At 47.0% G+C, this 27,515-nt stretch overlaps 1 protein-coding gene across 2 annotated transcripts in view; it reads left to right on the top strand.

Moving 5' to 3' along the window:
* Nucleotides 1–27,515, top strand: part of LOC149357530 (nose resistant to fluoxetine protein 6-like) — a 56,729-nt gene that overhangs the window by 13,161 nt on the left and 16,053 nt on the right. For both annotated transcript variants that reach the window (XM_089584798.1, XM_089584797.1), the window contains exons 2-5: nt 17,497–17,729; nt 19,322–19,436; nt 22,754–22,844; nt 26,751–26,851. In XM_089584798.1, the coding sequence (XP_089440924.1) occupies nt 17,497–17,729; nt 19,322–19,436; nt 22,754–22,844; nt 26,751–26,851 (540 nt within the window). The remainder of the gene's footprint in view (nt 1–17,496; nt 17,730–19,321; nt 19,437–22,753; nt 22,845–26,750; nt 26,852–27,515) is intronic.

Here is a 27,515-nt window from a genome sequence, read left to right as displayed (position 1 = left end):
ACGCGGCAATTACGTATGCGAGCCCTCAGAATAGTATTTGCTGACCGAGTGGTTCGTTAAACCTTCTTTCACTAGGCTGCGCAAGCAGTGGTTGTTGGTGAGAGGATTGAACCGCTGGGAAGAGCGGATACGAAGCTATACAACTCGTTTCCGACAAATTTGAATAATCACAATCTGCCACCGGACTTTCGTTCTATTAATTTCGCAAGCGCATTTATTTTATATCACTATACACTCACGTCAGACCCAGTGAGAAGCGGTTGTAATATGCAGCGAAAGGCTAACGCGATTTGTCGCGATATTAGTTTTTTTCATGTTTGTGTCACCTTTGTTGGATCGCCTTTTTGTAGTTTTAATTATTTCGTTTTCTTACTTTCTGTTGTCTTGCAATCTTCTTCTGGAGCGGGCCTAACCTACCACCAAAACTAGCGCTCCTGTTGGCGTTTGCAAACTACGCTTTGAAGCACTCTGGAGCGACGCTCGTCGAACGAATCCGCAAAGTATAATAAAATTCTAGATAAAGCTATGATGTTCAGTTTACCTCTACTTTTTTTTTTTTTTTACTGAACACCTGCACTGGATTGCGGCATTACAACTAGGGGGCATTGCTTCATATGAGCTTGCTGCCCACGTTGAGGTCGCCTCTCAACACCTGCGCTACCCCTTACCAGCTGCGCCTCGCCAGCCAAATTTCCTGCATCACGCATTCCTGGGGACGGATCGTGCGGGTGTGCTACATATGGGGCGAGCGTCTGCGGAGCGCGTGTTCTTTTCTTGGAGCTGTTCGCATGGCGGCACGGTCTGGCGGCGACGCATCGGCGGGCGTTCCTCGGACTGACGCACCTCCGGCGCGGTCGAAGATGACGCGCATGCCGCGGCGGAGGAAAGGAGGGAACACGCTCGGCCGCCAGTACAAGCAGCATGCAAGCAGGGAACCTTGGCCGCCATCCTTTCGCGCCAGGGCGATTGACAGTGGGTAGCGGGTGCTTTCGGGGCGCCACCTGCAGTCGCCCGATGTGGTTCAAGGGTGGGGGCGCCCTCCTTTTGCACGACGGGCCTCTTCCCGATCGACGAAGGGGTGCTCCGCGAGCCCGATGAAAGGTGACCGAACTGAAGCAGCCGCCACCGCTGAAAGACACAATATGTGTGGACGATAGAGCTGTTGCAGAAACGGTTGAGGCTGACGTGCCTCAAAGGCTGGTATGTGAATTTAAAGGGACACTGATGTGAAACTGAAGTTGACCTGTGTCGATACGTTACCGTGTTCTAATTATAAACACGCTACTGTTACTGAAAACGCAGCTTTTTGTGCTATAAAAGGTAAAAAAATTTGAAATACAGATAATAGCCATCGCCGGAAGTCTCAGCGAAGGAATTTCGGTGACTATACTTAAAGGTGCACTGAAGAGGATTCTGAACTTGTCTTTTTGCCGCGGGAACTCGATCTACACGTTCCTAGCATTTTTAGAAACTGCGACTTATTGCCCTCTGTGGCCGATTTCCCTAATTAAATCGAATTAACGTCCGGCTCCCTCCTTTATTTTTTTAATTCTCCGTGTACGGTGGGCGGAGTCGACCAACGCGTGAAGTGCCTTTCAGCCAGCTCTGTGGAGCCTTTGCTTTCGCTTTATTTTGTTTTTTTAGGTTTCATTGAATAAATAGTTTCATTCGCAGATAATATAACAGCAAAATAAGCCCGCAGAAATAAAAATACGCGCGGACTATTTGCTACTACGGACTACTACGTATTACTCCGCCGATGACAGAACGGCAAGCCGCCACGGGACTGGGTGAAAGGCGCTCCAAGCGTTGGTCGACTCCGCCCACGTACCGTACGCGGGAGAATTAAAAAAAAAGGCGGGAGCCGGACGTTAATTCCATTTAATTACGGTAATCGGCCACACAGGGCAATAAATCAAAGTTTCTAAGAAAGCTCGGAACGTGTAGATCGAGTTCCCGCGGCAAAAAGACAAGTTCAGATTCCTCTTCAGTGCACCTTTAGGCGGGGATCCCTGAGGCTAGGTTACACCGCCTTTCACTTCCAGCGACGATCACGGAGTCTCTCTCGGTCTGAACGTCACGAGTTTCAATCGAATAAGGTAGTAATTACTCGATGACATCCACCCGAGCGCCGCCATACGGCTGCAAAGGAAAGCTATACACCTTTCTCCATCTTGGGGGATTCCTCTAAGCGTATGACCAGTTTAAATCGAGTGGCGGGAAAATTTTCAGTGTAATTTTCTCAGTATGAAATGCGCCTTGTACTGATGAACAAACTTCAACCTCGCCAGAAAGAGCTATAGACACGATTTTTACTGAGAACGAAAATTTGGTATTTGTTTCTTAGCCGTATAGTGCGGTACTTATGACATCCCTTAAGCTCTAAATCTGTTTAAGGTGAGGTGAACCCTTGTCCCCACCTTTCCAGATTTTTTTTTGGTTTTCAGGGATGTCGCAAGGACTCCAGTGCACGGCTGAGAAGCAGTCCACGTTGCCTGGTTACGTTTGGCAGAGGCGGTAGCTGCAAAGTTCCTGCTAAGGAATACAAGCTTTCCGGGAGTTTCATGTTTACTCCGTTATTCTCCGTAATGATAAATATGATGTATATACAACACTATAAAATCAAAAGAAAAAATTGGATGGATTTTCTTGGTTTTGACAGAGAACCGCACCTTGTGCATCGGCTAAGCAGTAACCATTATTTCGACGGTCGGTCTCCATCCCGGGGGTGTCCAGGGCTGAGCGGAGGTCGATGCTGCCCATTTCGTTTGGCACTGTGCTCGAAAACATAACATAACCAGGCGGCGCGATGACTCTCGCTCTAATAAAACTTCTGCTTATCGGTGCCAGCATTACTTTTACGTTATGTTGTAGACCTACTCGAACAGGTCTCAACAGTGCGTATTAAAGGTGCACTGAAGAGGAATCTGAACTCGTCTTTTTGCCGCGGGAACTCGATCTACACGTTCCTAGCATTCTTAGAAACTGCGACTTTTTGCCCTGTGTGGCCGATTTCCGTAATTAAATTGAATTAACGCCCGGCTACCACCTTTTTTTTTAATTCTCCCTCGTAGGGTGGGCGGAGTCGACCAACGCGGGGAGTGCCTTTCACCCAGTCCCGTGGCGGCTTTGCTTTCGCTTCATTTTGTTTTTTTAGGATTCTGCGAATAAATAGTTTCATTTGCAGATAATATAACTGCAAAATAAGCCCGCAGAAATAAAAATACGCGCGGACTATTTGCTTCTACGGACTACTACGTATTACTCCGCCGATGGCAGAGCGGCAAGCCGCCACAGGACTGGGTGAAAGGCACTCCCCGCGTTGGTCGACTCCGCCCTCCGTACGAGGGAGAATTCAAAAAAAAAAAAGCGGGAGCCGGGCGTTAATTCGATTTAATTAAGGAAATCGGCCACACAGGGCAATAAATCGAAGTTTCTACGAATGCTCGGAACGTGTAGATTGAGTTCCCGCGGCAAAAAGACAAGTTCAGATTCCTCTTCAGTGCACCTTTAAAGAGCAGCCACGGTTATGACGAGTCAGAATACCCGCAGCTTCTATAGCTTTGAAAAATGGCCAGCGCTGTCTTTGTAGGGCAGTGGACAAACGTTGTGCCTGAAAATGCAACGGTTATCTATAGCAGAGGGGCATATCCACTACGCTGGCTGTTTCTACTTAGGACGCTCACCAAAAAAATCAGGTCGTTTTCTTAGGAATTCTATTTGCGCTACCTCAATGTTTTTTTTTTTTTCACGCAAATTTGTCTCTCCCAAATGTCGGCGAGGCGGTCGCATCACCTCTTCATCCCGTGCCTTTCTCTACCTCTATTTTAAATTTATCTTCGTCCGTCACATCCTACTAAGCCTCGCCTTTTCGGTGCACGCATAATCTTGAAATCAAGGAGTATAAGCTGAATATGAGACGTGTTACCAGTGCACTGAGCGGCTGTACTATTTCATATCTAAGTATAATGGGACGTATTCGGAATATCTAACAGCGAAAGTTAAAGTGTAACATCGGTCGGTAATTTCACAGAAAACATCGCCTTCGCCAGCTTTCAATGAAGGCTGCGTGTCGACAGTGACCTCTAGCGTACTCGTGGCACATCTTAAGCGTTGCGCGGCCTGTCAGACACGTTACATAAACCTTTAAAGCCGTCGATGATGGCGCTGGCTATTTCTTTCGGTGGATATTTTTGTTTCGTCACGTTTACATACACATCTTGAAGCGGGTATGAAACATCCGTTGTAAATTTGCGTTTGAAAACATGGGCACGCGAACGCCGTTTAGTCATGCCAAGGCGGCACGAAGAAAAGAAAACGGCGGTGGCTTACGCACGACCCGAGATCCTTGAGAGCGCCAGTGTTCGACGAGTTTGATGAGAAGTGAGCTGAATATGAAATAGACAGTTGTTACGATCACCTAGGAAAATGTGACGCAACATCGCGTGACCGCGCGCTTTCTTCTTCGACCTCGATCGACTCTGCGTCATCATTGCATTTATTTTTCGGGTCAGCGGTATTTTCTGCTGGTGGGCGTCATTAAATTGTGGTGATTTCTTTTAATGGTTTTTGAATGCGCCAACGATGTTTGGCTCTCACGAACCTGTATTTCTATTTAATTCTGTGCCTCTATTTGCGCTGTTGCGCGCTGATAAGAAATATTTATCATGAAGTGGAAGGCCGAAAGCGTGCAAAGGGCGACTTCAAGTATACGATTTAAAAGGCTACCAGACTTTTCGGCCCTCCATGCGGTCAGCTTTAACGCTCAATTTAGGCCGTATGTAATGTGCGCAGTTCTTGGAGATTATCAGAAAGACGACGAGGGGGGGGGACATGAAAGCGGAAACTATTCCGGGCCTCGATGCATAGGTCTACCACCGGTGTACACATCGTCCATTCCACCATTCACATCTAGACAGTACAGTTCAGTGTGCCTAGTGTTCGTTTGAATGCATTTCCTTTCTTTTTTTTTTATGGAGACAGCATTTTTTTCATGGAGGCCATTTGAATTTCTCACATTCCTAACGTGTTTGGGGACGTCTTTGTTAAAGGCACAACAAAAGGGAATGTTAAGTCAGGATACAGACTGATAATTTAGCGTCATGTGATATCAACTATATCATTTTTGGCGAAAACAAATCTTTAACAAGCCAGAAAATTGTGTAAAAGCGAAGTGCACGTGGTGCCACCACTTGTGGATTCGTGCAACTGCAGAAGGTTACGTATGTGTACGCTTTCTCGGCGAACACTATTTCGCCGTCAATGACCAATTGCCGTCCAGATGCGAGGAAAGCAGCGCGGAGAGCGTAGCTAGAGTGCGCATGGTCTCAGATTCGAAATAGCGCTAAATAAACGACGGAGAGAAAGGCTAGATGCAAACACGAGCCCTGAATCTTCCCCTCGCATTCATGCACACAGCCTCGCTGCGTTTGGCCGTTGTAGCAGGAAGTTCAAAATCACAAGCTGCCAACGGCATTCAAGCTTTGTTATGGTTGCTACGCGTCCGGTGACGCAATTTTATTCTCGTCTCAGGCGTCGAATCGGCTACTTTGTGCAGGATGCGGGCGTTATAAAAGTCCCAAGTATTTGTTTCTTTTTTGATACGCGCTCATGCAGACGCGCGTGCATGCACATCGTCAACATGTGAAGCGCGATACGAGTGCAATTATGTCTTCCGCCAAGACATGGTGGTACCAGAGATTGTTTTCGTTACAGTCTCATAACGGGCGTAGCATGATTCCTGTTCAATGTGTTGACCCGGATACTCTACACATCGATTACTTTTCCAACAATCAAGATTACTTATTTTGAGATGCAGTTGTTATTGGACAAAGACTGCAATTAGGGCAGCTTCTGGTTCGGAATGAAATCAAGTGCGAGAAGTCGCCTTTAACGGCTCCTAATTTTAGTAATTATGAGAATGCCAATTTAAAGTTGTGCATTAAAAATTGTTCTCGAATGCAAGCGTTTCGCATACTTACCTCGGATACTTTGGAGTTTTTTGTTGGTTTCCAGCCGCCTCGTATTGCACTTTTTTTCTGCGTGCTCTCCCGAGCAAAGCGAAATAGCCGCTGTCTTTTTCTAGCGTGCATGGTAGAGAGAGGGTGTGGTTGATGGTCCTTTGCGATCACAAAAATGAACAAGGGAGGGGAAAACCTCAGGTTGCTTGAGCCAACCTTGAGCCGACTGCTTGAGCCGACTGCTACATCATACACACAACAGGAGCTCACTTCAAGCAAAGGGGCATGGCCTGTTGGGCGAAACTGCTCGCTTTCGACTCGGTCTGCATGTTTCGAGCGTTCCCCGCCGCCTTTCTTCTCCTGGCAAGAGCCGCCTCTGTACCCATCGCACTTTCTGCAACACCCTGCCAGAAGTCGCATGCTTTCTCTACCAGACCAGAAGCACATGCGCCGTTGACGCAGGCCGGGAAAACTGAAAGGCGACTGTTAAAACCTGCCAGGTCGCATCAAAATTTGCTTCGCGCTTTTCTCAGGAGTTGATGACAAAGGAATTTCCCAGCGAGGCAAAAATTCAGTTTAGGCGCTCTTGATGGTAAGTGAGTATGTGACGCTGTCATTGCTGTATTTTGTTCTATTTATTCATTTTACCTTTATGCCAAGAAAGCATCCCCCTCCCCCCTCCCCTACTTTTTGTGCCAGCTCATCCTGGCGCCGTATACTTAACTTCAACGCGTCAGTAAGAGAAGAAGTCGTGGCTGCTTGATGCCAACGAAAGGAGCCTTTTTACCCAGTGGTGGTTTCTATTCCTTCATTTTCGTATTGCTGTTAAACGAACCACCACTGCGAAAAAATTTCTTGGCGTCATGCAGCCACATTAGCAAAATTCGGCATGCATGTCCTAGAGCTAACTTTATTTTTTGCCTCTTTTGATGACCGCAGTGGGGATGCGAGAGAGTGTCGTGTTAAACTGTGCGTGTTTTTCTGCGGGCTTAAACTCGAACGTGATTTCCGAACTAGCTCAGACCCATACCTCAAGCTATTGCCTTGCTTGACGGCTATCGAGGCGGCAGTCCAGCGTATCTTGGCAACTGGAGCAGATGGTTCCGCGGAAGCGAGGAAGGAGGCCTGTGTTGCTCCGACTCCCATTTGTTAGTTTAGCCCGTCGGGGATGATGGAATTCAAAATACGTATTCATCAGCGGCTGACTTTGGGGTTTCTTTATGTATCAGTCGCTTTTAATGGTTTTTCTTCATGTTTTGAAAAGAGAAAAGTAACGTTTAGTTAATTTGTCCTGGAATATGGCTACTTAGCACCTACGATGATATGCGCAAGAAGTTGCATCGTATCATCAATCTACGTGTAGTCAACACTGTCCAGAGGGAACCTCAACCATCTGCGTGATTTTGTTGCGGAACAGGCCACTGAAGGAAGTAGAGAAAATATGACAATTTAGTTTCAGACGTGTCCTCAGCTTCTATCCCAGAACAGTGCGGCGAAGGACCGTTTGGAGAGAAATTTGTTATTACTGCGTGGAATTCCAAGTAAATCCTCCGCGCTGCTGCCATACCAGAGAACCCTGGGACCTTGCAAACAGTCCTTATGTTCGAACAACAAATGCAGAATTCTACGGAGTTCGGCAACCTTGATGCTCTAAATTACGACTACAAAGGAAAGCCACATAACCGCTGTGCTTTTCTAGTGCATAACTGGAGAACACAGCAGTCCGTCATAGCTTTTCGATTTTCGTGTAGTCTGAGCGACTGCGTCATGCATAAAACTCATTCAAAAGTGCCGGAACATTACTGCCACCAGCGAAACAACTGGCTGTACTACCTATTTACAGTTCAGTCACATTGTTGCAGTTGCCACAGAACCACACAGAAACCACGCCACACGCATACCGCGCAGTATGCGACCGGCGAGTAGGACCCAACGTGATGCCCAGAGGGGGAAAGGGCTGCGCGGGGTGGTACAAAGGGTGTCCTCACCCTGAAATCGGAGGCGAGCGGACATCAAAGTACCCTGGCATTAGCGCTGGCACAACACTCTCGCCGTGCCGACGCTGCGGCGGTGCCGGGGTCCGTAGTGCGGACGCTTCCTCCCTCTCATTTTGCCAACACGCGCATGCGTCGTGACATGCCTTGCGATTGTTGTCTGCTTCGCTGCGTTGCACTGGCACCGCCGCCACGTTTGTCGCCTGCTTCTGCCTGGTTCATATAGCTCCACTGCAGCGTTGCGCTGGCTCATATGCGCGAGCTCCCCGCGCAGACTTGTTTCGCGTCTGTTCTTTCAGTCGTTTCTCTTCGTTCCATGGACGGCCTCATAGTGAGCATGGTTAAAGAATGCAGCGCGAAAAGGCAAGGACAAACAAGAAGTGGACAAGACTGGCTCTAATAGCCACTGGCAGCCATTTTATTTCATAGTGAGTGTTTGTACTGCATCAGGGAAAGGGTAAGGTACGTCAGGTTTAACGTCCGGCATCTACAGATGAGCTAAAAGAGAGAGAGAGAGAGTAGCGGAGGGCCTTAGCTTAATTTCGGCCACCTGGGGATCTTTGATTTTCTGTGACATCGCACAACACCCACATACTATGCGTATTTAGGAAATTTCCGCAACTCAGCTTGGTAGATGCAGCATCTGTGACAGAACGGCCCTCCACTGCTGAGCGAATCACTTGTCTTTGTCCTATCGTCGTTTGCAGTCAACGACAAAACAGTTCATAGCCCGCCTTCCACGTTCGCAGGAACAGAGTTATAACACCCTTACAGCATGCGCTTCTCACGTAAGCCGTGCAGTCTGCGTACTGGACACCTGGTGGGTTCGCTTGTCGTATGCGTGCCCCTGTCATGTTCACGGGTTCACGCAGGCAACACCCCAAAACGACCCGGGTGGTGCTCAGACGAGCGGGAACCAAGGGAGATTAGAGCGCTGCTTCCTACTTTGAACATGTGTTTTGCGGATCTGGTTGCAAGATACGTAATATTAGTAACAACTGAAACGCGAACAAAAGGATCGAAATGCGAACACAAAAACAAAATTTATTGCAGTTTAGAGAAGAAACAAAAGCGAGGTTTATTAATACGTCTATAGGACAGTGATCGCGCCTGTCGGCTCCACTGAGCACCGTTTGATGACCAAGGCGCGTGAAATATTTCTCTCAATGTTGAGTTAAATGAGATACGTTGGAGCGCGTTTGCTGCTCGTATGAATTTGAGGGTACCTCGAAGCCTGCGTGTACCCTTCGCGACGGCACGCAAAGCACCGAAAGCCACACGCTCGCGGCGTCTTCATCGATGTATACGTCCGTGAGCGCGATGAGCAGTTCTGCAGTCTGCGGCTACCCTCGATAGCTTCACGTAGTTTCTTTCGCACCCACGGGATCCATTTCCAACGTACGCGCGCGTCTCAACGAGGCGCAGACGCACGCGAAGCAGTAGAGAGCATCTGCTTTTCGGCGTGGGGTGAGGTGTAGTGGGGTTGCTGAGACGGCCAGCACTCTCACGTTGTCGCCGTGACGGCCGGCTCGACCGGTTGTGGGACCGGTGGCCTAGTTTCGGTTTCTGGCCGCGTTTCTGGTCTTGGAAAGTGGCGGCCGTGATTGACCGGAGAGCTCCATTGCAAAGCCGTTATAGAAATTACGTCACGGCAGTTCATTTTTCGCGGGCGCTTTTAATATGGAGGGCTTTCGGAATTTCAATTTTTCTCGGGAACACGGGCAGCTTTCCGCATAGAAAAAAATGTCAGTCGCTTTCCCGAGGAATAATCTATTCGTATTGATTAGTTTAATATTTCCCTTAATAGCCTACTTAAAAACCGTGAAAGCACGTTTTCGGCATCACACATTGCAATGGAAGCAGAGTCTTTGGCACGATTTGGCCATTTTGATGTGGACGAATGGCTGTAGAAACATGCTGAAGCCATCGTAACGAGAATTACATCAGTCTGTTATTACGTCCTACGAGTAGTTCATCCCAGTCCGGGCGGTGTCGCCAAAGATGTTCGCTGTTTCCACGTTTTGCAGACAAACGCAGACACTGGAGTGTGGCCGAAAGTTGTTTGCACACCTTATTCTGGTACATACCGGCGTGGAATAAGCCGCTTTAAAGCTAATTACCTCAACCGTTTTCGATTTATTTTTGGCAGTAAATTCCAGCTAATGCGAAGCAATGAAATGAAATGAACGGCGGCGCAACAAGGACAATAACAAGAAAGGGACACCACATGCGCTAATGCCGTCATACTTTCGTGTAAACGGGCCAATGGTCGATAATTGTCGACACCTACTTGCAGAAACACAGCAGTGTGAAGCTTCACCTAACAACTTTGTTCTTCGCTGGGTACAAGCGTAGTTACAAAAAGGGACAAAAAGAGGGACGACAAAAACAAGGGACCATGCCTTGTCTTCCTTCTTGTCCATTGTGTTCCTGCGCTGGTGGTTCGATTAGTAACACGCTAGCACCAATATGTGTCACTTATCCTTCCACACATTCCCGCTGCCGCAAGTGTCACGTGATCCTACTCAGCACGTTCGCGTTGATTCTAGCGCCTGCCTGCCCAGAAGAGCGGCCGCGCTGGCAGGCTCGCGCTCAATGAAATGCTGGCTTGGGTACATCATGACAACAGCCAAGCGACTACACACATCCTTAAGAGCGCGACACTCACACCATGCGAGCATGCTGCTGATTACTCTAAGTATCTTACGACCACAAACCATAGCTGTGTAACTGCGCACCACAAGTGGTGCGCAGTCACACAGCTGTCAGAGGGCACAGTTGACATGTTCACTACGACCGCGGCGAACGCGATATGCAGGTTTTCTTGCATAGAGAAGATCGTTGGTTCTGCGGAATACAGCGAAGCTAGCCGCCAGCCTGCACTTCCGCTTGAGCCAGTGCTTAAAGTTTAGCTCCATCTAAGGTGGGTCTCTATTGAATCAAGCACAGGTGGAGAGGGAAATAAAAAGGGAGAGGGGTAAAGCGGCTGGCGGCCTGTTTTACACATTGTTTTATGAAAATGGGAGTAATCATTTCTAGAGGTCGTTGCTCGCTCACTTCACGATACATACCTGAAACAAGCGATCCCCGCTCTCTGCTAATGTGCTCGTTGTTGTGTAGCCTTGGAGCTGATCGGTCAGCTCTGGACTGCCTCGTGGGGCGAGGGCACGGGTTTCCCTTTTCTTCCAGCCTTTGTATAGTACTGCCGATTTTTTTACTTTTCTCCGTCTCAAGTTTTAGAAAAGTTAATGATTGTTACTAAAAATCACAGTGAAATTTTCGAAACTATAGAGAAGAAATGTTCTGGGGGTCAGATCTGATCCCTTGTCTGTACTGGTGAGTGGTCTTAGACCCCCCCGAGACCACCCCGACTTTAAGCCCCGCGCTCGACAAAAAAAAAAAAAAAATGCTCAACACGCTGAGCTTCGTGAGCATTATGTGAAAACACATGTAAGGAAAGCACAACATGATGCTTGTGGGATCACACTTTTTTCCCTTCGTCACTTGTTTCTACTACACTTGTTAAGAAAAAAGGCCTCAGGTAATTAGGTAATACATATTAAATAATAACTTAGTGCGTAAAATGATGGTGAAAGAGTGCAACGGCGCACATGACAGAAGAAATGGTGAACTGCAATGCTAACAACTGACACTTGTTGGCACGCCGCACATACAACTACACGCGAAAAAATGCAAAAAAAACCAGAAAAACAAAAAAGCCAAGCACAATCGACCGTGGCATACTCCCACACACTGAATACCATGCGAGTAAGCAAAATAGCTTAAGAAACGTAAATCCAAATAAACGATACTACTTTTCCTGACACAGAAACAGATAGAGCGCTCACGCAACTCTTACCGACCTTCATGATTTCTGTGACCTCGATAAGCTGTCTAGCAAGCTCCTCTTTAATTTCTGCTATAATCTGGCATTTTTCAAGCACCCGGACGCAGGGGCAGTCGCGTCAATGGATACCTACGTTCCGGGAATCAGCATTGTTAACATTCTTGCAATGTTCCCTGAGCCTGTCATTTAAGCTACGACCTGTTGGCCAGAGTAAAAGCTGCCTCAAGGGAGAGGAATCGAATGCGCCCGTTTTACCTGGCACGTTAAAAGCTTTTTTTCGTGCATTTTGGAGCACTCTCGGTTAGTTTCTATCTCAGAAAAAGAATATGGATTTTTTATTTCCGCTTCTTCAGCATTTTTGCTTGCATGGTGTTCAGTACGAAGGAACGGAGGAGGGGGGTTGCATATTTTCTGGTATCTTGGATTTGCATATGTTTACATAGACTTGTAGCGTGCCAGTAAACGTCAGTTGTTAGTCGGCGCTGTGTTTTTCCCCGTCTTCTCATCTGTGTGCGTGCTCCGATGTGCTCTTCCACCGTCGTGCGAGAGCAACTTGCCTAAAACAGCTCCTGTGCGTAAAGAATTTGGGAATATGCGGGCGTGCATGCATTGTTTACATTTATCAGACTAACCCTTCTCCAGTTATAAATTTGCATGCAAGGGGAAGGGCGGAATTATTAGAATCGACTATTACTTAAGGCACAGCTGCCCCTTTTCCTGCATGTGTAGTTAACAGTTCAAGCGTGTTCCCTTTCAGAAACTGTGATGATAACGCTGAATTTATTTATGTGCTTTTGATACGAAATTTATGCCCGTGACATGAGTCTATGAATAATTGCGAAAATGTCTCTTTGTCGCATCTAAATGCATTAAAACGTGTATCGCATCTGTGGAGTTCCTTGTGCATAATATGGTTACTGATTTCATCGCTGGTCAGGCGATACCACCGCTACAGCAGATGATGGTGGTAGTATACATGATGTTTCGCTTAACATGCGCTGCAATCTTTTAAAATAGGCCTTTATAATTTGAGGAGCGCTGTTTTTCGGCAAAGCATTGTCAGCGGTGTAGCACATCACAAAGCAGCTAAGGCGGGCTAGCTAGTACAGTGCTTCACTAATAATTAATAGTTAACTTCTTAACTATTACGGTTAGTCTCCTTGCTTTTTGGGAGCCGTGTAGCCCACCGTAAGCAATATGCTCATCATTTTTGTAGAATTTCGAAAATGGAGTTACTCTCGGCGCGACGGCGCAATAAATTTTGGCTCTTTCGAGAAGTTACTTGCAGTGAAGGGGTCGCTTTGAATCCAAGCTTTTCGAAGATGCATGTATTTTGACACGATGTGGGCAGAATTTGTTGGGCCACAGCGCCTAGGGTAACTGCGTTTTCGAAATTCTAAAATAGGATGTGGATATTACTTATGGTGGACTACACGCTTAAATAAGGAGACGAACACTAATGGTTAAAAAGTTAACTATTAAAATATTAGTTAACCAGCCCACTAGCTGTCATTTCATACCTGCATTATGATGCTCTACACCGCTGACAATTTCGATGCCGAAAAAAGCGCCTTTCTAACTCAAAAAGCCTGTTCTTAAAAACTTCAGCACATCGGAGGCGAAATACCCGGTCGATTCAGTGTTGAAGTAGATTCCCAATTACAACCGTGGTCGAAGCGCAGACGTCGAGGTACGTTTCACTTGAAGAACCAACGCCCGTTTGTTTAGAACTGCACAAGTAACCGCAAATTACATCTAAAATTTCACCTGAAGCAATTTAGTGTCTAGGGTGCCTTCTTAGAATAGGAAATTGGGGATACTTATCTTGCAATCGTCGTGTTGGTTTTCTGGAACCAAATTTTTCGAAACCAGCAAAGAAATAGGAAAGGAATAACCCCAACGGGTGGAATCCTTCGCTGTGAACGACAGTGTACCTGCACTCAGTGCTTATCTTAAGGTTGTCACAGGCCTAAAGCAAGCGGTGAAACAGCGGCTGCATATATACAGCGCACATTCGCAGTGATAGCAGTAAGCACACTCCGCCGTTGATAGTGAACTGTTTGTACAATCATTTTGGCGCCAATCAAGTAATAAAAAGGAAAATAACCTGTGGCTCACTTGGCAAGATATACAGTAATAGGTGTTGTGGGGCTAATTGGTCCATTACCAGAGTTCTTTTTAGCGGCGATCCATTTGTCGTCAAGAATAGCCTTGAAAATATTCAATTCTTGCGTGAAACAAACTCATAACAAAACATGTTTTCCACAGATATTGTTGACTTAGTTTATTCTACACCACATAACTAGTTGTTGGCGGCTGTTATGTTGTGCACTGAAATTCAACGGACCGCTACCTTTCCTAAACAGTGTCAGTATGTCTGTTGACAACTTTTTAGCATTCTTAGAGTTTTATTTGTGTTCCACAACTGTTCATATTAAACGTTGCGAATATGCAGAAAAGAATAAAATCTGTATCAGGTCTTGCGTGGCCCCAGTGCTTTGCAAAATTGTTCGCTAAAGTTATTTAGATATGGAGATGTTTTATGCGAAGCATACTACTTTAGCTACCACTTCAGCCCTTCACCGTGGTTATGCGCCTCCAAATCACGTGATACATGACATCACACCACGTGACACGATGACGTCACGACAGTAGAGAAACGGGGGCCCACCTCGCGCCGTCGCTGTGGTTGTGCGCCTCCAAATCACGTGATACATGACGTCACACCACGTGACACGATGACGTCACGGCAGTGGAGAAACGGGGGCCCACCTCGCGCCGTCGCTGTGGTTGTGCGCCTCCAAATCACGTGATACATGACGTCACACCACGTGACCTAATGACGTCACGACAGTGGAGAAACGGGGGCCCACCTCGCGCCGTCGCTGTGGTTGTGCGCCTCCAAATTACGCGACACGATGATGCTTCGCATTCTCCAGGCTTAAGCAAGTTAAGCCTCAGCCATTTTTTTTTCGTTGTTTTAAAGAAGCAGTCACCTTCGACATATCGGCAAATTGCAGAGGTTGTCCTTATTAACTTCGGACGATTTGCCAAAGGATTACACATTGCTTGTGAACTTTCCAAGAACAACTGTTTGCAATCTTTAGACTTGCAAATAACCCTTAGGGACGAAGCCATTTACTGGAAGTATGCTCAACCGCTTGCACTGAAGGAATTGCTGCCGTTTGATTTCAAGCAATCAAAAACGGTGAAACGGGATATCGCTTTGATGTGCCTTCAGTAAGCCCAAAGAAAGCCCTATTGTCCCAGGGCGCAGGAAATCATTGACGGTCAGTTCACGAAGCTAAAACAAGCAGGCTTACCCCTGATATTCATAAGTTCGGTTGTCGAGGCTTTGCTCAAGGAGATTAAACGAGAAAGAAAAAGGAACGACTCGATAGTCGCGGAATCTCAAAAGAAAGCAAAACCAGTAGCCATCCCCTATACGCATAAAGTAGCACATAACCACAAGCGCGTGGCTAACAAGTTCAACATATGCGTGGTTTTTTTCCACCGCAGGGAAACTCTCTTCACTGTGTGGTTTGATTTCATGCGACAGTGGCAACTACCCAGACCCCACAATTAAACACGGGAACCAATTTGTTTATTGGTTTATTGCTTTATTGGGGTTTAACGTCCCAAAGTAACTCAGGCTACGAGTTACGCCGTAGTGAAGGTCTCCGGAAATTTCGACGACCTCTGGTTCTTTAACGTGCACTGACATCGCGCAGTACACCAGCCTCTAGAATTGCCGGGATCGAACCCGCGCCTTTCGGGCCAGCAGCCGAGCGCCGTAACCACGGAGCCACCGCGGCGGGTGGAACCATTTTGTGTGAAAGGGGTAGTGAAAAGTGTGAAAAAGGTGTAGTGTGCAAAATTCCGTAAAAATTTGGGAAGGTGTATATTGAACAATCGGGCGGATGTGTCAATGAGCGCCTACGAGAACAGAAATTGTCCTGCGGAACTGCACCGGTTAACTCCTGCCGGTGCATATTAATGAATGTGAAAAAGAGAAAGATGAAAAACAGAAAGAAAAGAAGAAAATGTGCATCCTGCGCAGGAGCACTGACACACTTCCGCGGGAACTGGTTGAGGCTACCATGCATATCAGGAAGTGTCCGAGTGCATGTGTCAGTAAGTACACCGTCTGTGACATTGTATTATAAGGATTTTGCTTTTCTAGATATGTTAGATAAGAGTTGAGTCACCTGCAGCCTTGCTTCGTTCCTCTTAGGGTATTTTGCCCTGCACGTGGCAATATATCTGATCATCCTTCCCCTTTTTCAGCATACAAGTCATCTGCTTTTTCTGAATAAAACAGTTGCAAGTAGCGCGCTGTCCTGTCTTCCTCGTCGCTTGATGTGTCGCCTTTGTGGGCGCTAAAAAGAGCTCTTCTCAAAATACACTTTTTAGCAGTACGTGGTAAAAGACAACTCGGGTAACGGCGACGATGATTCTAAGCTGGTCGACTCATGTGTCCAGCTGTCTCCCCTTGCCATGGTTCACAGGGAGCATGTCTGTGGAGTACCGGGAAATATGAAACTTCTCTAACCGTGTGTACAAGCTCAAAATGGCTAGAAATGACATATACAGAACTACTTTTTTTTACACACATAGAGTGGCAAATAGCTTGCCGCACATTTGAAACTATTCTAAAACTTGAAAGGGGCAGTCAAAAGTAAGCTGCGCCGGCGTCCGGGTATTGGTAATTCCGAGGTGGTCGCAAAAATGCGTCTCCTAAAAGCGCCACATATATGTAGAATGTCACCTGAATTATCCGAGGTCGAGCGTCAGTGCACTTTGATGTCAGTACCGCGTGTTTCATTAGATTTTTAGGCCTTGCCTAAAAATGCGGCCGGGATCGAACCCGCGTCCTTGGGGCCAGCAGCCGAGTGCCGTAACCACTGAGCGACCGCGGCGGGGCTCAGGCAGAAGTGACGTTTATTTCATGAAAAGGCTCATCATGCACGTCTCCTTCATGCAGATCCTAAAGAGTGTTTTACAAGCTTTCCAGTGTGGTCATGTGCTTCTCTCCCAAATAGTTTCTGCTAACGAAGTGCTTTAGTGGCGCAATATTACTAATTACGACATGTGCATTCATGGCACATGGCGATAGGTTCGCCACCGCGTCTCCGACCCTTGAAAAAGCTGTACGGATGCTGTGACGATGCTATCATTGAAGTTGGAGAACCGATTGGAAGACACCAACCACGTGACCGGCAGGGCCGGCAAGCCATGCCATGCGACTGGCAGTCAAACTCCTCAGATAGCTGCCATTGGTTGAACACCGACAGCGTGCCGTCTCGCTTTCAACGCTGCCCGTCGTTCGCACGCACCACTCTTGTGCTTCCACTTTTGACCAACTGGCATACTTGCATGAACCCACTGACACTACAGCTGGTTGGTGCCGTTTGGCCGATATATTCGATGTCGAATTTTTAGCGCTTTTTTTGGTCATCCCGTTGTTTTGGAAGGAGGGCGCATGCGGTGTTATATTTTTGCCGACTGCTGTTCTCACGTCCGAGGTTTGAGTCCGCAACACTCATTTACGGTGCAAATTCGGAACGCACAATTAGCGGCTACACTGTTGGGTATAGGCCATTGACACCTTGCTTGCAGTTCCAAAAGCGATAAATTACAACCTCTCCATATCAGCAGAACTGAGTTCTTTGGTGGGCTCTGTCCATACCCTCAGTGCTGGACTCGTCGAGCAAGCTCCCTGCCGGCATCCTGGAGGGCACAGTGACCGATCTCGGCGACTACGACACCTGTCTGGACCTGAGCTTCCCGAACCGCTTCGACGCCCGGCTGGAGGACTTCCGCGGCCAGTACTGCGGCGTGGCCATCCGGTTCCCGCTGCCTGTGAAGCCTGATGTCATTAGACACGGAGCCGTTATCGTGAATCCTGAGGGATTTCCCGACACGAGCGTGAGTGGAAGCACGTTTTTCTCGCTTGCGTGCGGCAAGATTGATACATCTGGTATGGAACGCTAGCGATCCTTTGCGCGTCTAATAAATTAACGTAAACTCACGAGTATGCATAAGCGCACTGGGTTTCATAAAAAAAAGTCTGATAAAACACACGCGCTTACGTTTGGTTATGCTGCTGTACGGTGATCGCCACCAGTCTTGCTGTTAGTCTTCCTTGATTAAAAAGAAGGAAAGGTGAACAGACAAAAGTACAGGACGTTACACCTAAGACTGCGCAATTTTTAAAAACAGGCTTTTTGAGTTAGAAGAGCCCTTTTTTCGGGATAGCATTGCCAGCGGTGGAGTAGATCAGAATAGAGCTAACGCGTGCTAACTAGCAGGCTAGTCAACTAATATTGAATAGTCAACTTTTTTTAACTATTGCTGTTAGGATCCCTAATTATTGAGAGACGTGTAGCCCACCGTAAGTAATATAAATAAATCTAAAAGCGCATTCGGCACATGCTGAATAATAAGGCGAAGGACTCAGTGTAAGTCTCATTACTAGCCCTTCTGGACATTTGTTCCAGGATGTGTGCACGGGCAAGAAAGAAACGCGAGCTAATGATAACCTAGCTAAAGTCATGGAGAAGAAATGGACTTGGGCAAAGTATGCAATGCGAAGAGCAGATAACGGATGGTCCCTTAGGGTAACGGAATGGATTCCAAGAGAAGGAAGGTGTAAGCAGGGGGCGGCATGAGAATACGAAGTTTTCAGGGATAAGGTGTCCGCAGCTTGCGCGATGAGGGTTAATTGGGGGTCATCAGCAGATGATTTGGTTTTCTCCTGAACGCACCTAATGAACAAAATTCTTATGGCGGTAGTAAAGATGTGACCCAAAGTGTTTTAGAGGGCGATAGAACCACGCCAGATACCTTTCTTTCAAGAAAGCGGCGGTATTTGTGTGCTGTTTGCTAGTATGCGTTGCGCAGTTCACTGGCTCGACAAACCCAGCATGTTGCCTCATCATATCAGCAGCGTCTACTTTTGTCGTCGGCACGCAGTATACGGCAGCGTGTGTGCTGTCATCTTTTCACTCCTGTTACTCGCCGAAAACAAGCTTGAAAAGACTCCTGGCGCAAACATTCTTTTTTCGCCAACGTATTCATGTAGAAGTAACCTTCTTACCTAACGGACGTGGCTAGATGTAATAGGTAGGAGAGGAGGGGCGGTCGCCCCCTTTCCCTCTTGGAAGAAAGACATGTTACATGAAAGGACCGTACTGAACGCCACTTTTTTGATTAAATAGTACAAGACATATAGGTTTTCAATTAGTTTTTCTATGTCGTCGTTCTATCTATTCTCTCCTTCTTGAGTCTCGCCCACATGCCATTGCCTGATTGACTTGATAATGCATCCCATGGGCACAAGACATGTGCAGCACGTATCGCCAACAGCTTAACTTTCCGAGCAAACCTTTCGTGGGTGTTCACTCTCTAAAAGGGACAAAAGTGCTTTTGTCTTGTTTGAATTCGCCTTCAACATCTTGCGGATGCTTGCATTCCTTAAATGAAGCAGGTGAGTGACTGATGTCAAAATCATTTAATAGGTTGTCAAATACCTGGCTCGCAAGTCCTACACCCTGTACCACACCTTCATCCGTCTGGGCCTTTGCCTTCCTAGTCATTGCACAGAAGAAGATGTGCAAAAACTCATCAGCCCAAGTAAGGATTTTTTTTCTTACATAATTGCTTTATAGAGTGCACAGAAATTTTACAGTAAGTGTGTGTTTCGCATGTGGTTTCGGTAAACAGCGCCGTTTCGCTTTTCCTGGTAATTCTCTCTAAAGTATTTGATAGGGAAGCAAATAGCGCTATACCCTATTTTTCCCTTGGTGCGTGCAATGGCGGTGCGAAATTTGATTACTTACATACTCTGTTGATCAAACTTTTGGCATAACTTGCCTTCAAATTTAGGCATACTATGGACACGTGAGTGGTATTGATTGTAGGGTACTTAAAAAAAACCGATTCCATTACGAGATTCACTGCGCTGTATACCATGGGAGCAGATAATGGCGGTAGTTCTTCATTGCAGACGTACGATAAACGTCGTTCCTGGGAACTGAAACTCAAAGTGGCGATGGTCGTGTGGTCAACAAGAATATATCTATATTTGCCACGACATTGTTAGCAAAATTCTCATAAAAATCAAGTGTCCTTGAGCAGGCTTGTCCACTAGTTTCGGTTTCGCAAAGGAAGATGTATCGCCATAATTTCTTTGAGAGCAGGCTTTCGGAGCTTGTGTCATAGAACATGCGGTGGGAACACCGACGGAAGGCAAAACTCGTCGTTATCAGACACAATGTGACCAAACTGAGAAGTTGTCTCGAGGTCTCTGCATGCCTAATACCGGCGGTTAGCCTACAGTCGGCATGGCAGCCGCAGACGCTCTGCTCATGCACAGAGCCCGTGGTTTGGTATCAGTTTGTACTAAGTAGTGATTAATAATTAATGGAAATACTTGGTAAACCTTTCTGAACTTGCACCTACCGGGATACCTTCTATGACAGTGGGCGAGGAGTAGGTGTGAAAACAATTGGGCCGACAGTAGAGGGAAGAGTTGGGCTGAAGAGAGTAGTTCAGCTAAATCCTTGCGCTGCTCGTTTCATTTCTGAGCAACCTTGCGCTGCACCGTCGATGCGCCAAAGCAGGTCATTAATGAATTTTTTTCCACCGACCTTAATAAATTTAAAGTTAAAATTCTCGGTTAATTATGTTAATTATCTGACTTTATTGAGGCAGTCAGGTAAGATTTTTAAGAAGTATAGAGGCCGTGCTTTCAATTATTGTCCTTATACTTATTAATTTAGAGTTTTCCGCCTCGCTACCCCCGCTGCCTACCATCCGGCCCCGCCCGATGCTGCCGTTGTGGCCGTTGAGCGTGTTTTATGGGGCGCGGTGGGGACTGGTTTCACAGCGAGAGCTGTTTATCGCAGGCCGTCAGCAGTGGTGGCGCGCATGGAACCGCCAAGTTTCGAACGCCTCACACGGGATGGCGCAGCATGGCAGGTTGGTTTCGCGTAGGCATCGTATTGTGCGGTCAACACTGAGTTCAGGACCATTTTCCAAGGACAGGCAAAGCGGAAATTACGCACTCATGATGTCACAGGGGGGCTAAAGAACTGCATGTAGCACGGCGGTGTTACAGCAGTCATTTGCGGCGAAACGGGAGACGAGTATGCGCATGTGCGCTATAGACTCGATCGTCCTCGCTCTGCCGAGGCTACTGAGACGAACGGTCTGTGGAATGGTTTTTCGTAGAAGAAGGGCAAGACACGGTAGCAGTCTTACAGTGTGTGGACACCTGCACCGTACCGCGATGGAGTGTGTTAGAGAAGAGGTGAAAAGGGAAGACATAAAAAAAAAAAACTGACGATGTTTACGCTAGTCCTCGCTGAACTAATTTCTGTGGACTGTGAAGTTGTTCCCGAGGAGCGACGGTGCGCAAACCCTGAAGTGGTCCATGTCGTGGGCCTGAAAACCTACTACGCGCGCTGAGGGACGCTGGAATTTGCATGTGCAGAGTTTGTTTTGGGTGTCTTTGGGTTTCTTTTCAACAATTAGGACGATGTTGAATCAAGAGAGTGGAAGGCGGGCTTGCAGGTAATGCCACGAAACGTTGTTTGGTTAGGCTTTTTCCTTATGACCGGTGGCCTTAACAGATTTTTACACGAGAGGGAACCAGGCTTCTCTGGAATTGATGTAACCATGCGCAACTGTTTCCATGGCGTTCGAGGTGACCGTAGTTGCTTGATGATTCTTATCTCAAAAGTTGACTGCTCTGTTTAAACTGAACGCCCACTAAAGCGGTCATTCCGTGTGATCTTCGACTACCGCCCAGCGCACTGGCCGCTATCGCCACCGTCGATTTCAGTTTTTCTGAGGGCTAGTAAACAGTCGATTAGCTGATTAGTAAACAGTTTCCTTAAAGTGACTTCACCAATCTTCTGGCTGCTCGACTGCTGTCGCCACTTACTCAGGATCAAAGAGCCCAGAGAGTTTTCTACTAAACTTGTAGCGGTGCTCTTGTAGCATCCGCGGAAGTGTTAACTTTCGGAGAGGTGAGGACAAGAGTGGCTGTCGCCTTCTAGATATTTGCACCGCTGGCGACGCATAGCGAGCTACTCAGCATGGGCCAGAAGCAAATCTCTTGGACTTTTGACAAAGGGTGCATACCACATGCTAACATAATCCAGAGGGGCTTGGTAGGGGCGCTGCTTTGGGGAGGCGGAAATGTTAAGTCAAAGACAGGAGGCGGAGATGACAGCGATCTCTGTATATTTTGCACGCCTACTACCCCCCCCCCCCCTCCACATTGTTTGAGGGGGGCGAAGATCTGGGGAGCTTTCATGAATACGCGCTCCGCTCCAGTCTACCGCATTTCCCTGCTGTCTTATTTTAGAGTTCATTTATTCAGAGCCGTATGGGGAGGTCCGTGTGGAAGAACGAATGTATTGATGATTAGTGACAAGCTTCAATTTTAAAGTTTGCATGCGGCAGCCCGTAAAATAAGTAAAGGCTCAAATATGGACAGTCCAAAATATCGAAGTCCAAGTATGTTAAAGTAGCAAACGCCATTTTTCTTTTCTGCGAAATACGGTCTCTGGCATTGTACTCCAACACTCGAATGGTCTATGAATAACGATATGTTGTCAAAATTCCAACGCTATTCAGCGATTGCTGAAGTTATCGAAGGCTGCCTGTATAAAAGAGTTTAGGCATTTAACTTAGGAGGGTAGATGTGTAGGCCAGTTGGTGAGACATGAAGGAGCTAGACACCGCAGGGGACACGGGACACGGGACCGCCCTGTGTCGTCTTCTTTCTCTGTCCCGTGTCCCCTGCGGTGTCTAGCTCCTTCAGAGTTTAGGCAGACACTTTGTGATTTTGGAACACAAGAAACGCTGTCAGCTCGTGAGCGCGATAAATATTAAATTGAATTAGCGCTTGCGTTCCTCACCCGACGTCTTTTTTTTCACAGTAAAGACATATCTCCATCTCAACGCCACGGTACTCAACTGCCAAGTCCGACAAGACAACCACACGATGAACAAAGACCAGGTAGCCGCAATGTAAGCGGATGCGTTCTGCTTTTTCTTTCGACGTATGTGCCTCTGTTTGCAGTTCTTCAAATCCACAGGCGTGGTCTCTTACAAACATTTTGCCGCCACTACGTAAAACTTACGATGCTAAGACTACGTTATTATTTTCATTCCTTTAGTAAAATACGACCTGCAATGCAGGAGATTATGTAACTGGGCTTAGTTTTCATTCGAAATTTTAGCATTTGTTTACTAACTTTTGTAAACGCTCACAGCTCACGGAGGGTAAAGGAGCCATGTCATGGTCCTTCTTCCTATTGCAGTTTTGTACTTCAGCAACTAAGACAGACAAGAGCCTATGATTAAATTTACAAAATATGGATGCCCTGGACGCGCTGTATATTCCAAAAAATTCGATCGAAATGGAGACCGGGAAACTCCTCTCACCGGAAGTGACCGCCATGCTCACGTGGCGTCACAAGGGCATTCACAGAGCAACATCGTCTGCTGTCGTTACTGAAATGCGCACAGCGAGATCTCTGGTCCCCTGCACTTTCGCGGGCGATCGAAGTAGCAGTTGTCCCTCGTATATGAGTGACTGGCGCGTAGTAACGTAGATTTTCTTCGCTGTAGGCAGAGGCCGGTCACACTAGGCCGATGCGACGCCGATCCACGGTCAGTGGGCTGGTCGGTATGCAGATGTCGTCGCTGACGCACCGGCCTTTTTACGCTAGACCGACGATGACGCCAGTACGACCAACGACCACGTATCGGAGAAAAGGGAGCTTATTGGGAACCAGAAGTGTGTGGTGGGCGGCTATAGTGTATGACATTCTGTATGCTTAAAAATTTAAAAACTTTTTCGACCTCATGCTAGCCACAGTGATACACGCAACGAGCGTGCACCAGCGAAGATGTGCCTTCAATCAGCGGTTGCGCATAGAACCGAACGGCGAGACAGGCGCCATACGCAAAAAAACACCGTCCGACGCAGCCGCTCGTCGCTCGCCGCTGTCGCCTGGGCCTGTGCGGCCGTACGAAAGCTTCACGCCCGGTGTGGCGACGGCCTGAAAGGCTGCGCTTGTGTGTACCTTATCCCAATTGAAACCAGCGGCTATATTTCATATCTAACACTCTAACAGCAATCAGCGGTGAACTTTTGCCAGATTCTAAAATTTCGGTCGACGGCAGACCACCAGCCCCTTTTGGAAGGAGCCAGTCCGCGCGGCTTCGGCGATTGCGGAGAGCGAATCCACAAAATTTAGCTTATGCAAATAGCCATCGAGTGTAGTTTTGGCTACAGTGAGCTCAGAGCAACGACTCTCTACATCACAGGACGCGCATACAATAAGGGAGAAGTGCCGATGTGACCGGGCCTACAGAGCATGTGCTGAAGGCAGCCGGCAGCAGTCGTCGGCGTAGACTGTGGGCAACAAATTTGGCTGTTTCCATTAGTGCAAGTTGCGTTCAAACGTATTTGTAGGTAAAGTGACTTAAAATCCAGTATTGGTGACATCGAAGGAAGCAGATACAATTAGCGGGAAGCGCCGGTCCTATGCGAAGTGTTTCCCATGCACACGATAGCACCATCACCATCGGCGCTTATTGCAGTCTTATCATAGTGTAAAGCGGGTAAAACTACTATTTCTCAGCAAGAGTAGATAATATTGAAGATAAGGAGAGCTCACCTTGCGTTTCATGCTAAGCAAACAAGCAGTACTGTTTGTGTACAGCTATGTAAACAACTGTAAACAAGCTGCATTTGTAATCGTCGCATTCCTGGCGGAGTTTGCGCACGCATAGTAAATCCCAAATGAAGCACTTATTTAGGCGGGGGCAGCTATTCGTCACTGAAGGCAGTGAAACATTCGAATCGCGTTGAGTTTTGCTAGCGGATTAGATCAGCAAATGGGTTCTACGAGCCGAAAGGAATGTATTTTTGACTTACACAAACACACATGTAGCGTGAAAGCCGTCGCATTCGGCACCTTTCTCTGCTCCTGTCGTGCCGCAAGCTTACTCTAGTGCCACCTTGTGATAATTTTAGTTTATTTATCGAGCCTACGAATAAAGGGCAAGAACTCCACGCTTTTCGCGGAGCACACAGGCGAAGGCATGTTCGGCATGTACCGCTTTTCACACACGGGAGCACTTGACTGCACAAAAGAGACCACATTCATAACAAACAAAGTACATGCTTGTATGAGTAAGGGATAAAGCAGGGGTGCATCGATTTCTGCTTCCTCAACAATAAAAAAAAAAACGGGCGCCACGAGCAAGTCCGCTCTCCCAAGGATCACTAAACTCGCGTAATAAGCTGAAGGCTTCCCAAAATAAAGCAGGATAAATACATTTTATTTCGCTAAGCTAAAAATAAAACTTTTCGAGCGACGGCCGTCCACGGCGTGCATGCAAGCGCCTGAACGCAGCCAAAAGCGTGCAGGAGACGACGGGGGGCAGGTATGCCCTTCTGACGTCAGTGATCAGGGGTTGCCAGACCAGGAAGCAGTTAGCAAAAGAAATGAAAAAAATCGTTTTAAAAATATCTACCACAAAAAATCAGCTCAAACTTCGGGGAACTTTAATTTATCGTGTTGGGGGTAAATGCAATAAGCACGGTATGTGCGTAAATAGGCTATCATGGCAACTTTAACGAGGACTGCGGTGTGTAGAAATTGCAAATGAAAAGTTTTTTTGGTAAATATCGTGAGCTATTGGAATTTTACAATAGCGGTAGCGTATTAGCGTAGACGTGTACCAGATTGCCGGACGCCTCCTACATACATGCAGTGGCAGGGGCAGGACCAGGTGGAGTCACTGCGCGTGCGCAGCCGGCGTCTGGTAAACAGTTTTACGCCTACGGTAGTGCGTCTGTGCTATGATAAAAGTCTCTATTGAAAGTGATCGTTCGTTACATGCTTTTGTAAGACATACAGCAGTGAATAAATTGACTTCCCACATGCACTGAGCTGTGTGGTTTCATATTTGTGTTATTTCAGGCAGGAATTAACTTCCACTAAACCGTGTCTAAAACTAAAATCATTTGCATTAGCAACCTGAAGCACTGAGTTCACTCATTTAGCAACTTAAGCAGATCGGTTGCTAGTGAAGTGAGCAACGAGTAGTAAAAAATGAAAAAAAAAGTAGGCTGTAATCTTTTTGTATTTTAAAGAAATACATCCAGTATGACCAGTTTTGGCTTTCGATGATTCAGAACTCTACCTTGCACTTGGACAGCGTGGTCTAGCGTCTGCTTGCGGTGTGCCCCAGGAGCTACAAACAGCTTGAAATAAACTAGGACCGCGAACTTGCCCACTTGTTTCTGCACTGGCACAGTTTAAAAGAGAGAGAGATCATTTTTGTTTTAAGAGCATAAACCAAGCACTCAGCAAGCCTTGCGCCTGGCTAACTAAGGCGAGCTGGTCTTCCACTCCAGCATGTCAGTGAAAGAAACTTAGAAGGGTGATTGTTCGGGCTAGTGGGTAATTCACATGAGGTGCCATAGTGGAAAACAGCACAGACAAGACAGAACACAGGCGCTGATTTCCACTGAACGCTAGCGGTTTTATGAAGGTACAATCAGAGCAATTTTGGAGGAAATTGTTTTAGTTTTGCTTTTGCTTTCGAGATGTCTGATTTCACACCGTCAGCCTGATAACTCTTCATGTGATCCTCCCTGCTCTTTATTGTACTTTCATAAACCATATAGGCGCCAATAACGCGTTCAGTGGAAGTTAGCGCTTGTGTTCTGTCTTGATACTGCCTTTTTTTTTGCGCTATGAAACCTTATGTGAAAGAAACACTACCTTTTCTGTTGTCCTGAAATCCTAACCGAAGTTTAAAGAGCAGAAAAGGAAAATGTTTTTCTCGTGTGAACTGGTGAACCAGCTAACACCTGTGTCTTCTTCCATGCCCCCACTCTATCCCTACACGCAGCGCCATTGTTGGCTTCTTCGTCGTGATAATCCTGGCAGCCACTGTGGTCGACATAATTTACAGGCTCTATGAGAACTGGAGATGCCACGCCTACATGAAAAGTGAGTCTGCTAATTCCCAGAAGTTGCTCTCTGTATAAAATAAGATCAGGATTGTGAAACCTGCGCTCCTTTCTTTGCGTTTTCTCGCTGTTCATTTTGCTGGGTTGATACTTTGTGTCTGTTTGCATCTACGCTAGTATATGTTGTTCCTATTTTTGTGGTCACAGAATATTTGGCGGCTCTCTCGAATGCACTTGTTCTTCAGATGAACATCGTCCTCTCAAGTGCGCGCTGATTAAGTAATTGTGCAAATTATCAATGATCCGCTGAGACTTATTTGCACAGTATACGACCACCACTAATACGTAATGTCTTTGAGGTGCCGTTTCATGCGTGCGAACTGCCGGTTGTTGTGATGGTCACTGCAGCTGCTCATTTATTCTAAGCATACAAAGCGCGAACTTTTGAGTAGGCCAAATATAGTCTTAACCAACGCGCGCAGTGTGCTAAACGAGGGAGAGGAATAACGGCCTTTTTGTTATTACCATTGTTATCAACACGGGAAGACTTGTGGACTGGTGAAGCAAACATATCTGCTGTTCTGTGCACGTGCTGCGAAGAAACACATGGATGGTTTGCATGCCGCCGCGCAGGCCAGCCACGCACCAGACTTCACTCAAGATTTTTGCCACGAACCAACTCTTAATGGAACCTTCTCTCTGGA

Source organism: Amblyomma mixtum, chromosome 3 (genome assembly GCF_055824585.1).
Source record: "Amblyomma mixtum isolate Tamu chromosome 3, ASM5582458v1, whole genome shotgun sequence".
NCBI lineage: Eukaryota > Metazoa > Arthropoda > Arachnida > Ixodida > Ixodidae > Amblyomma > Amblyomma mixtum.
This window is presented reverse-complemented; position numbering and strand designations above follow the sequence as displayed.